The following is a 12,372-nucleotide window of genomic DNA, read 5'->3' on the forward strand; positions in this document are numbered from 1 at the left end:
TCTGCATTATAAGGTAATCATGTGCACGCAGGTACATGTTGGTCAAAATCTGAAAAAGTCTGGCAGGCAGAGGACACTCTAATTCCCATATTCATTTTAGACCACTTCCAAGTTAAACCAAAAGGCAGAAGGAGGTTAGTGCAGGGTCAAGCAAATCTATGGAAAAGGACAGAGTCAACTGCTCTTCACTAGTGACTATTAAGGGTGTGCGTTTGGCAAAGCTGAACCCAAATACCCCCTTGAAAAATACTGAGTTTTTTTCCCTTCAGAAAAAAAATGGCGGCAATTTAAAGGATCCTGAAATGCCCATTTTTTCAGCACGATTTGGGTTGTTTCAGCCTCATTGATATTTTAAAAAACAAGACTGGGGGAGGAATGCGAATCCCCTCTACTCCTCCCCTACTCATCTGCTAGCCAGCCAGACACAGAACTCCCCCATTGCCACCTCCCAGTTCCACATGGGGCTTGGAGGCAGCTGTGTGCCGACCACCAGTATGGCTTCCGGGGTCCATAAGGGGCTACAGTCCTGGATTCAAGGCTAGTGGGGCAAGATGGAGAGGAGGAAATGGGGGCATGGGGGCAGAATTAGATCTGGGTCTAATAGACCTGATTTTTTGCAGGGGAATCCAGATATTCCCAATATGGGAGTGTGGGAAAATCAGGGTTTAACAAAAAAAATTCAAGTTCATTAAACCCAAACCCAAGTTTTACTGATTTTTTTTGGCACACCTCCAATGAATACTCCACTGTTGACTCAAATGTGAACACTAACCCTCAGGGACCATCGTCTTCTGCCTCCCCTCTCTATATCTCATACTTTTCCTTCCTCCCCACTGCTGCTTCCCCATTGCTTGGCTCCAAAAAACTCCCTAATCCCATTCCTTGGTTCTGAAGGTGCCCTACGAACCCTCAGTGTATTCGCACGGAGGAGCGTGGTAAGTGAAGTGGATCCCTTACCGTTCTCGGGGTGCTCCATCTCCCCAATGCTGCCATCGGGCGTGGTGCGCTCATAGTGATCCTCAGGCAGAGCCAGAGGTCCAATACGGGGCCCTGATGAGGATTTGCTGCTTGGTGTTTCTGACTCCTCGAGGCCGCTGTCATAGTAACTGTGTTGGGATGGATCCTGCAGGTCCTGAGCCTGATTGGCTGCGGAAAACGTCACTCGACGATGAGGTAACTGTGCAACAAACAATACAGAGGGACGTCACAAAAAAAGTACTGCATGTGGACATTGTAAACATTCGTGGCATGCCGAACATCAAAGTGGTACATTTGTGTAATGAAACAATTCTCCATTCAGAGAGCCTTCCAGGATCTTAAGTTGGGTTGGATATTTGAAACCCACGACATCAGAGGTTCTGCGCGGGGGTACATTTGTAATGCTGACATGGTGGGTGCCGCAACAAAATGGCGGCCACAAGATGACTGCCAGAGGAGGCAGAGCCAGCCACAAAATGATTGCCAGATCTTAACTTCAGCCATATGGCGCAGATCCTTGTCCTGTGGTGGCAGCTGCTGCCGAAACAATGTTTTTAAAAATCTCATAAAATCTCCACAACCAATCAAATCATCAGTCAGAAGCCTTGCTGGGCAAAAGTCCCACCTGGTTCCACCCACTTCTTAAAAATGCTTGGCGGGCACAAGAAAAGGTGTTGGCACGTGCCGAAGGGAATTGTCCATTACGTACTAGTAGTAAAGTGTGACTGGGTAAGTGGCGATAACAATCCTGATGACACAACCAATGATGTAGTCACAGATCACGGACATTCATCTGTAGACTAAACAGAAAAACAAGGATTCGTGTTCCCAGTTTCTCCCAGGTCTTATGATGCTGGTGGATCCCTATATTGTTCTCCATTTAGGACCTGTCAGAATCACCTTCCAACTCCTTCCAGAAGTCCTACCACAGGGGAATATAAATTAGCAGTAGTGGATTGTGGCACACCTGGTGCTCCTAATCTGAGGCTGGGAAATGCGTACAGAGACTCGCTTCCTTCCAAATCCCTTTTGACCTCTACAAGTGGCAGACACACAAAGGCTTCGTTTTGGGCAAGATGGAGATGCCACGAAAGAATCCCCACGAACTGTGCACCCGTAGCCATTTCGCACGTTACAAAAAGGCAACCCAAAATCTGCCACCAAGGAAGCCGCAGCCAAGTCCAGCTATTCAATCAGTAAAGCGCGGGGGTGTCCAACTCTGGTGCTTCAGATGTTCATGGACTACAATTCCCCTCAGCCCCAACTGGCCATGCCAGCAGGGGTTGATGGGAATTGTAGTCCATGAACGTCTGAAGCGCCAGAGTTGGACACCCCTGGTATAATGATATGACAGACATATTTTCAAAAGCCCTTTTGCCACAGACCTTTACAGAACCACCTATATCAGTGGCCAATTCCACCTGGCTGCATCAGAAGGTGAGGCCGAAAAGCAAGCCATAAATGTAACAAATAAATGAATAATTAATGTGCGCACTGTACATCCTATGTCCAACGGAGATGGACTCAGGTAGAATTTATATGCCTAAGAGAGTTAGCAAATCACACCTGGCAGACACTCTCCAACATCAAAGTGGAGCAGTGAAGTCACCTGAAGATCAATGAGGTTGTCATCAGCAAATCTGCACAGTTGCATCTCTACGGTAATAGACGAGTCAAGCTTGGGATGTTTGAAAGTATCGATCCCCATTATCTTTGCAGACAGATCCCAGCATGGACAGCATTCATCTCACCACTTCATTCACGCTGCACCACTTAAGAACCTCCCCTTCAAAAGCGAGCACGTCTCTCAGCCGATGATCCTCACAAAGCCCTGGGATGAATGCAAGACACTCTTGGATGGATGGGGTCGATGCTGTCTCCCAAGTCAAACAGTGTATTTGATGTGTTTATGAACAACATTGACAAGATGTGAGAGTGGACATGGTGTAGTGGCGGGCGGCCCCATCCAAATGGCCAGGTGGCTGGCCGGGCCGCAACGCCACCGCTCTCAGAGAGGCTTCCCGACAGCATGGGGAGGCTTGTAAAGAGAAAAAGAAGAAGAGAAGAGTTTGGGTTTATACCCCACCTTTCTCTCCTGTAAGGAGACTCAAGGTGGCTTATAAGCTCCTTTCCTTCCTCTCCCCACAACAGATACCTTGTGAGGTAGGTGGGACTGAGAGAGTTAAGAGAACTTTGGTCGATTCGGCACTTGCGTTATCGACCTAAGTTCGAGCTGCGTTCGATCTAAGTGCTCCGCACAACCACTGGGATCGACGTGGTTTTGTACCAGCTTCGCCCCGTGTAACGGTCAAATTTCCGACTCCAGTTGGGAACTACTACTTTTTCAGGGAACCACGCTCGGACTCAGCTCGATTCCAGTAAAGTGCGGAATCTTTGGTGCCAGGAGTCCCCTATTCAGCCAATCACAGCTGAGGGTTTCGGGCATGCGTACAGCTGGCCAATCAAAAAACGGCACCTTCGTCCCTTCATTCCTGTGGCAGTTTTTTTTATAACATGTGTGGGGATAGACGGAACATGGCCGTAGAACAGTAGCCAATTGGAACGGAGCGGCGAAGAGGCACAGGATGATCCCGCCCTCCGAGCTGGGATCAAGCTGGTTGCAGTGGGGAATAACAATGGCTTCGACCTAGGTTAGTACCCTTCTCAGGGAACTGGGTCGAACCTATTTTACTCATGTGCGGAATCACCCTATGACAAGGTCACCCACCAGGAGTGCAGAAACACATCTGATTCATCAGATAAGCCTCCACCACTCAGGTGGAGGAGTGGGAAACCAAACCCTGTTCTCCAGATTAGAATCTAAGAAGCAGCATAGATTTAAGTCAAAACAAACCGCTTCCAGCAGCAAAAGGCCAGGAGGGAGCCAATTAAACTACAGTTGGCTCCTCTCCAGTCAAGGCCCCTGGCCGCCCCTACCGCACTAGCAATGGAGGTGCATGGATGCTGTCACAGTGTCCTGCACCATGTTCCACTGCCGGGGAAAGTTGTGGCCACATGGCGACAATGTCACACCTCTGCCAAGGTAAGTGTCCCAGGGAGGGCAAGTCCGCCAGAGCAGCCCTGCACACTCCTTGGATGGGGTTGTCAAAAGGTTACAGTGCAATCCTAAGGAGCGTTACTCCAGTCTAAGTCTTTTCATTTCAATGGGTTTAGACTGGAGTTTCTCTCATTAGGATTGCCCTGTTAGACTAGGACCTGGGAGACTCAGATTCAAATCCCCATTTTGACCACAGCAGCCTCACTACCTCACAGGTTGTTGTGAGGGTAAAACAGAGGAAGGGAGAAAAACTTTGGTTGAACCCCGCAGAGCTATGTGCTGATGTGTGCTATTCTGCTTTTAAAGTGGCCAGCTCGGTTGCAAAAGCTAGTATAAAGTTTCTTCCAATGCCAGAGCATGCATTAATTAATTAATTAATTGATTGATTGTTTGATTAATTGATTAATCAATCAATCAATCAATCAATCAATCAATTAATTAATTAATTATTAGACTTATATACCGCCCTCCCCCGGAGGGCTCAGGGCGGTTCACAACAGATAAATAAATAAACAAACACCACACATTTAGTAATGGTGTACATTAAAACACAGCGTAGAGTCATAAAATAACATTTTAAAACAACAGGACAGCAGATGGTGTCCAGCGACTAAAACTCCTCTAGGAGGGAAACAGCAGGGGCCCAGTTGTTAAAAAGGGGAGGGGGGGCATCAGCGGCTGGCCTCCCCAAAAGCCTGGCGGAATAGCTCAGTCTTACAGGCCCTGCGAAACTCATTAAGGTCCCGCAGGGCTCGGGCAGCTGGAGGGAGAGCATTCCACCAGCCAGGGGCCAGGGCTGTAAAAGTCCTGGCCCGGGTGGAAGCCAGCCGCATCACGGAGGGGCCAGGAACCACCAGCAAATTGGCCTCTGCTGAGTGCAGAGGCCAAGATGGGAACATATGGGGCCAGACGGTCCTGCAGGTACGAGGGTCCCAGACCGTGTAAGGCCTTGAAGGTTAAAACCATGTATTCGGGGGGGCCAATAGTGAGGCACACAATATATTTTCCACAGAAGATAAGACTTCACTGCAATCAGCCTGAAAGAACAGTGTTCTGCATTCATCTTTGGTCTTTCTAAGGATAAAATTTGGCCAAGAATTGAAAACCATGCTTTTGATGATACCCCATGCAGTCAAAATCTGTTGGAAACATGTGTGTCAATAACGTAGGCCTGAGAGATCATTTACTATAAAGATGCAAATTTACTAATGAGTAGCTTGTGTTTCTCTCTTTCTCACAATACTAGAACCAGGGGGCACAGATTGAAAATGATGGGGGGAAGAATTAGGACTAATGAAACATTTCTTCACGCAACGCATGATTGGTGTTTGGAATATGCTGCCACAGGAGGTGGTGATGGCCACTAACCTGGATAGCTTTAAGGGACTTGGACAGATTTATGGAGGAGAAGTCGATCTATGGCTACCAATCTTGATCCTCCTTGATCTGAGATTGCAAATGCCTTAACAGACCAGGTGCTCAGGAGCAGTGGTGGGATCAAAAAATTTTAGTAACAGGTTCCCATGGTGGTGGGATTCAAACAGTGGCGTAGTGCCAATGAGGCTGGCCCAGTCCTTGGGCAGGAACCGAATGCACGCAGGTGCAGGCTACCACACACACCGGTGCACCTCCTGCTAGACTGCTTCAAGTTCTGCGCGCTACTGCTGAGGAGTGGAGGAGGGGCGTAACTAAGGCAAAAATCACGTGGCAAAATCACCAATGAGTAACCCCCTCTCGGCACACACAAATAATTAGTAACCTACTCTCGGGAACCTGTGAGGCCATTGCTTTCACCTCCTGCATGTGAGCTCCCAAAGGCACCTGGTGGGCCACTGCGAGTAGCAGAGTGCTGGACTAGATGGACTCTAGTCTGATCCAGCAGGCTCTTTCTTATGTTCTTAACACTGGTTTGACCTACCTGCTCCATCCAGTCTGAAAGTGTGCCTACCAGGAACTTTGCAAATTTTTACATATTTTTATTTATTCATTTATAAATCAATTTCTAGGCCACCCTTCCTGGTGGATGAGCTCAGGGCGGCTTCCAGCAATAAAATGTCAATTAAACAGACCAGTTACAATCTACGTATTAAGGTGACTCAACAACCAATGCTAACTGAGGGGAACGTGTTAATAAATCATATCACTGACATTGTCAGTGATACAACTGAACATAAACAACCCCAGGGAAAAAGGGAGATGAAAAGAAAAGAACAGCAGGGAAAGAGAAAGGAAGGGGGGAAGAGGGAAAGGACAAAAAGGGAAAGGGGGAAAAGGAAGGGCAGCCATGTTGGAAATCCTTGCTGCCCTCATACAATTCCTACCTGCAAGCCAGAAGTGAAATACTTTTGCACTAAAATTTGACCTATGAGAGATCTTCAGAGAACATCACACCCCAGTGTTGGATGAGAAGCTGATTTCTCTCTCTCTCTCTCTCTCTCTCTCTCTCTCTCCCCCCCCCCCCCCCCTGCACATGCCAGAGGCAAATAATGGTCGGCTATTAAGGGCAGCCAAAATCTGTGGCCCCCTGCTGAGGGAGACATCAACAATGATCCCAACAATTATCCCATCCCATTAAATACGGAAAACATTTCCATTATTCCTCCCAATAGGCCCCTGTGGAACTTCAGTCGGTAATATAATTAGCATTTTGCATGGCACGCTTAGGCTTGAATGAGAGGGTCACGGCTCATCCTGAACTGGGCTTGGACATTTTAATCCACCATGGAAGGAAATAGCAATGAAAAGACTGAGTATTGGTTCGATATACTGCAGAAACTGGCCAGGAGATTGAGTCTATCAAGTGGGGGATGACCGTACATGTCAAATTCCCCTCTCCCCATTGATCTACCTTAGAATCCTCATAAAACCCGAGGCTCGTGCCCAATCCATCATTTCCCAGGAGTCATCAACCTCATTAACTAGCTGCTCCCTTTTTACCTCCAGGAACTCCCTCAGACCATGAAAGTTCAAAGAGATTCTTGGTACCTCACCTGTCCAAAGCTCACAGCTCTCATTACCTGTCCACAATGCTCGATCTCACTTCCCATCTCACCCAGAATATTCATCACAGATACCATCACATGCTCCACTACAGCATCTTCTCATAAAACAAAAGCAACTTCTCAGCTCAGAGCATCCTCAACCTCCGACTCACCTCACAATTATAGCCCTTCAGCTCCAGAACGAAACCTTCCTCCAGTTCTCCTAAGACACCCCAAATAAAATATGCCCGCGCATTTTGAAGATGCTGCCACCAACTCAGCGCCTGATATTCCAGGATTGAGAAATGCTTGGTTTAGGACTTCCACGAAAATGGCCCTTCACTCCAGTTGAGTCTCTGAGGCCCACTCCGCACAAGCCAAAAACAGGGCCCCATGCACGGTAAAAACCATTCCTGGGGTGCAGTTCGCAGGGCTGCCACCTCCAAAATGAGGCAGCATTGTGCTTCCCCCCCCCCCCCCAACCAGCAGGGAAACGCTGTTTTTGAAACTCACTGGTTAAATATTGACTATTGAAGCTCCAGAACCTCATTGACCCAACTTACCTTGAGTGAACTCCACCATTCAAAATGGTGCACAATAGTTACAGCAAAGATCGGGGGAACTGGGTTATGACAGTGACTCCTTCAATATGCTAATCTTTACTGAAACTTTTGACCTCATTAAAGAGAGGCTGTTAGCAATGGACTATCAACAACTGCAGAGCTTGGCAAATAAATCTTGTTCACCAACAAATATGTCAATTCCTTTCACGCAGGGATACCCAGCCTATTATATTACAGCGCTCACAAATCCCGTACACAGGAGAGCCACCATATGCTGGCTAAGATTTAACATCATGCCATCTCTCGCTACATAGAGGAAGACTTTCTAAAGAAGTTCTTCCAAGCGATAAGAGGTTCTGTACCTGTAGCATGGCCAGGACAGCTCGGATCTCCATCCCACACACATTCTCCTGTACTGCGTATTATACCAAGAACTCCGATCCAGCCTGCTATCCCAAGCTATAGACCCTATGATTGATTATACTGAATAAGATAAAGTAGTTACGCATTTAAATTGTCAGGATTTTCATTGCTGCCTTATAGTGGCAAAGTTTTTGTCAGAAGTTTGTAAACTGAATGTATGACAAACGCAAAGTTTTTTACTATTCACTTTTAACTGGAACTGTATTTTTTAACTGGAACTATATTTTAACTGGAACTATCGTGTATATGCCAATAAAGGCTTCTTGAATTGAACTGAAACTTACTCAATGAGCGAAGCTTTTCAAAAACAGCGTGGCACACCCAGTGCCTTTCACACAGCACTGGGTTGGAGGCGCTGCTTTTAAGCACCTCCTGTTCTTTAAAAACCTACCTTCTCTCCCTGCGCAGCTGAGCAGGGGAAAGGAGGCACGCCCCTGCTGCCCTCCAACCTCCGGAGTGTCGCCATGGCCACGGGGGCATGTCCCTGCGGAGCTCCACAGGGAGAGAAGGTAGGCTTTTAAAAAAACAGGAGGTGTCTCCATGTGGCAGCTGCGGCAGCACCGGGGCCACCCACGTGGAAGCGGTCGAATGGTCCCAGGGCTCCATCAGCATCATGTATGCCGGTGTGCAGCCACTTCACTGGCCCAGGTGGAACGGGCCTGAGTGCTCCTGACCATTTTTGCTGAAAGGAGCTGGTTTTTCCTCAGCTCTCACCTCCCCAGGTACTCGGGACTTTAAATTTGACAGGTGAACTAGAATGGACTTGATATAGACCAGTGGTTCTCAACCTGGGGGTCGCAGCCCCTTTGGGGGTTGAACGACCTTTCACAGGGGTCGCCTAAGACTCTCTGCATCAGTGTTCTCCAACTGTAAAATGGATAAATGTTAGGGTTGGGGGTCACCACAACATGAGGAACTGTATTAAAGGGTCACGGCATTAGGAAGGTTGAGAACCACTGATATAGACCATCTAATTCTGAGAAAACCTAGGATCAGCAAATCTGAGTCAGACTAAGCTTTCTTTTATAAAGATATTGTTATGTTTGTCTATGTTTGCTTACTTTTTAATTCTTTCAATCTTTGTTTCCTTTTTTGTAAATTTTGTTCGCACAATTAAAAAAATGTTGTTTAAAAAAGAAATGTTTGCGTTAGGGTACTCACAAATCAACTTATGCACCAAAAAAAAGAAGTAGAAGAGTTTGGATTTATACCTCACATTTCTCTCCTGTAAGGAGACTGAAGGTGGCTCACAAGCTCCTTTCCCTTCCTCTCCCCACAACAGACATCTTGTGAGGTAGATGGGGCTGAGAGAGTCCTGAGAGAACTGTGACTAGCCCAAGGACACCTAGCAGGAATGTAGGAGTGAGGAAACACATCTGATTCACCAGATAAGCCTCTGCCACTCAAATGGAGGAATGGGGAATCAAACCCGGTTCTCCAGATTAGAATCCACTTGTTCTTAACCACTACACCATGCTGGTTCTCATGGGCATTGGAAATTAAAGTGAGAACCGTGTAAGCAACACACGTGGTTTATGTAGTTCTACATAATGTATTCCTGTCCCCTACCTCCCCCCCACCACCTTCATCCCTCACTGTCCTTTGGTCTCATGGCCCTAATCTCTTCTTCCACAGTGTGGGACAATTGTGGCAATAAGACATATAGGATTTTACAGACTAAACTTTTAATTAGTAGGTTACAAAATTATGCATGGGGTAGAAAATGTTGACAGAGAGAAATTTTTCTCTCTTTCTCACAATACTAGAACCAGGGGGCATACATTGAAAATGCTGGGGAGAAGAATTAGGACTAATAAAAGGAAACACTTCTTCACGCAACGTGTGATTGGTGTTTGGAATACGCTGCCACAGGAGGTGGTGATGGCCACTCACCTGGATAGCTTTAAAAGGGGCTTGGACAGATTTATGGAGGAGAAGTCGATTTATGGCTACCAATCTTGATCCTCCTTGATCTGAGATTGCAAATGCCTTAACAGTCCAGGTGATCGGGAGCAACAGCCGCAGAAGGCCATTGCGGTCACATCCTGCACGTGAGCTCCCAAAGGCACCTGGTGGGCCACTGCGAGTAGCAGAGAGCTGGACTAGATGGACTTTGGTCTGATCCAGCTGGCTTGTTCTTATGTTCTTCTGTTCTTAATTCTGATAACCAGCCTCTCGTTTGGTTCATCTTGAGCTACGGAGCGCCATCCTCTCCATGTTTAATCAAAAGTCAAATCCGCCAAGCAACCGTTTGAACTGAAAGGCACGGCGCAGACATTCAAACAAACGTAACACTTGGCTGGCAGATTTGCTCTGCTCTGCTTGTAAATGCTAAACATTTAATTAATTCATTTTGAATATTCTCCTGCAAAGGTCAGGCCTGTGAATATTTGCTTCCAAATGTGAAGATTTCCTCTCATGCTTTGCTCACTTATATTTCGCCTCATAATGATGAAAAGAAGCCCTGGCGTGCCCTGCCCAGTTCTTGCACCTGTCAGGTATATGATGGAAAATTCCTTTGAGTCAAGCTGATTTATGGCGACTGTAAGATTTCCAAGGCATAGGTTGCTTGTCATCGCTTGCTCCACGCGGCTGAGAGAGGTCTGAGAGAACTGTGACTGGCCCAATGTCTCTGAGCAGTGTGGTGTAGTGGTTAAGAGCAGGTTGATTCTAAGCTGGAGAACTGGGTTTGATTCCCCACTCTTCTACCTGAGTGGCGGAGGCGTATCTGTGTTTCTCCACTCCTCCATTCCTGCTGGGTGACCTTGGGCTGGTCACAGATCTTCAGAACTCTCTCAGCCACACCTGCCTCACAAGGTGTCTGTTGTGGGGAGAGGAAGGGAAAGGAGCTTGTAAGCCACCTTGAGTCTCTTTACAGGAGAGAAAGGCGGGGTATAAATCCAAACTCTTCTTCTTCTTCATGTGGAGGAATGGGGAAACAAACCCAGTTCTCCAGATTATAATATCCCACTCTTAACCACTATAAAATGGTGACTCTCCCTGTCATAAAGAGTTTATCACTAATAAAGGAAATCTCCACCTCTGTACAGTTCTGAGTCCCAATATTACACCCCCCCCCTCAGCTAAAATGAAAAAGAACAAGGGCTGAAAAACCCAGGGAAGTCTAGTGATAGGTTGGCTACAGCTACTTCCAGACAGCAATATTTCCTTATGAAGCTTTATTGCAGAGGCATCCACAGAACACACACAAGCCACCTTTTATTGGCATATAAATAAAAAAATAAAATAAAAATAAAATAAAACTACCTACTTGGGTCAGTGTAGGTAGGGAGAAGGAAAATGTTAGAACCATTTACATTTGATCATCCATAAAATTAATCAGGAGTAATTAATCAGATTTTTTTAATGCCCTGCCTCAACTCTCCACTTCCACCATTCCCAACTGTGTCACCGGAGAGGGCTTTTTAAAAGCAGCAATTAGCACACCTCCATAATGTTATGACATGATGCTGATCTCTCTAATAAGCCCTCTGAATTCCCAGCTTTCCTTTTAAAAAGAAGCCTCTAGCACAGAGGTGTCCAACTCTGGCGCTTCAGAGGTTCATGGGAATTGTAGTCCATGAACATCTGAAGCGCCAGAGTTGGACACTCCTGCTCTAACCTAATTATGGAGATATAAGGGGAAAGGTGCATAGAGAGGAAAGGGCTAGAAACGTACTTTTTTGAAAGTGAAAGCTGGGACTAGTAGATTGTTCCTTCTAATGCTATAGGAACATTTAAAAACCAAATGCTTGAAGCCTTTAAAAGCCCTCTGTCAGAGGGGGGGAATGGTGTCCATGAGGGAGGGGGTGCTGAGATAAGAAAAAATGGTTAAAAATGGTTAATAAAATCACAGAACTAAATAAACATAGAATTAAAAACACCTTTTTTTGCTTAAAAATGCAGAATGGAAAAGGACACAGCCAAATCCACCTACATAGTTCGCCCTCCACCAAATGCCCTCTGAAGCAGAACACACCTGCACCTTTTCCTGTACACAGTGAGTGAAGATGCCCTCCGCACCTGCTGTGAATGGCTCTTGTACAGAATGGTATCAAGCACAGAAAAAAATAGGCCCAGATGTAACTGTGCAGATAGTCCTAAGGGAGAACATGCTAAGAAGGCAGACTGAAGAATGTAGCCGGTGTAGTGTGGGAATATCCAGGGCTGGGGTGAGGGGGAACTGCGCCAGGGGTATGTGTGCACCCTGCACCCCTGCCACGCCCCCGCCTGCTCCGGAACGCCCCTGCACCGGCACACGCCCAGTGCATCATGCACCCCCCACTGCTTCCCCCTTGGCGCTACGCCATTGGGAATATCACCAGGAGATGACGTTCGGTAAGTGGGAGGGCGCTAGGCCATGAATATG

The 12,372-nt window shown here is 46.8% G+C and overlaps 1 protein-coding gene across 4 annotated transcripts in view; it reads right to left on the minus strand.

Annotated features, from left to right (window-relative positions):
* The window catches only part of PCDH1 (protocadherin 1), a 139,377-nt gene that overhangs the window by 43,869 nt on the left and 83,136 nt on the right, over positions 1-12,372 (minus strand). For all 4 annotated transcript variants that reach the window (XM_048515525.1, XM_048515524.1, XM_048515526.1 and 1 more), the window contains exon 4: positions 958-1,177. In XM_048515525.1, the coding sequence (XP_048371482.1) occupies positions 958-1,177 (220 nt within the window). The remainder of the gene's footprint in view (positions 1-957; positions 1,178-12,372) is intronic.

The sequence above is a fragment of the Sphaerodactylus townsendi genome, linkage group LG14 (assembly GCF_021028975.2).
Source record: "Sphaerodactylus townsendi isolate TG3544 linkage group LG14, MPM_Stown_v2.3, whole genome shotgun sequence".
Classification (NCBI taxonomy): Eukaryota; Metazoa; Chordata; class Lepidosauria; order Squamata; family Sphaerodactylidae; genus Sphaerodactylus; species Sphaerodactylus townsendi.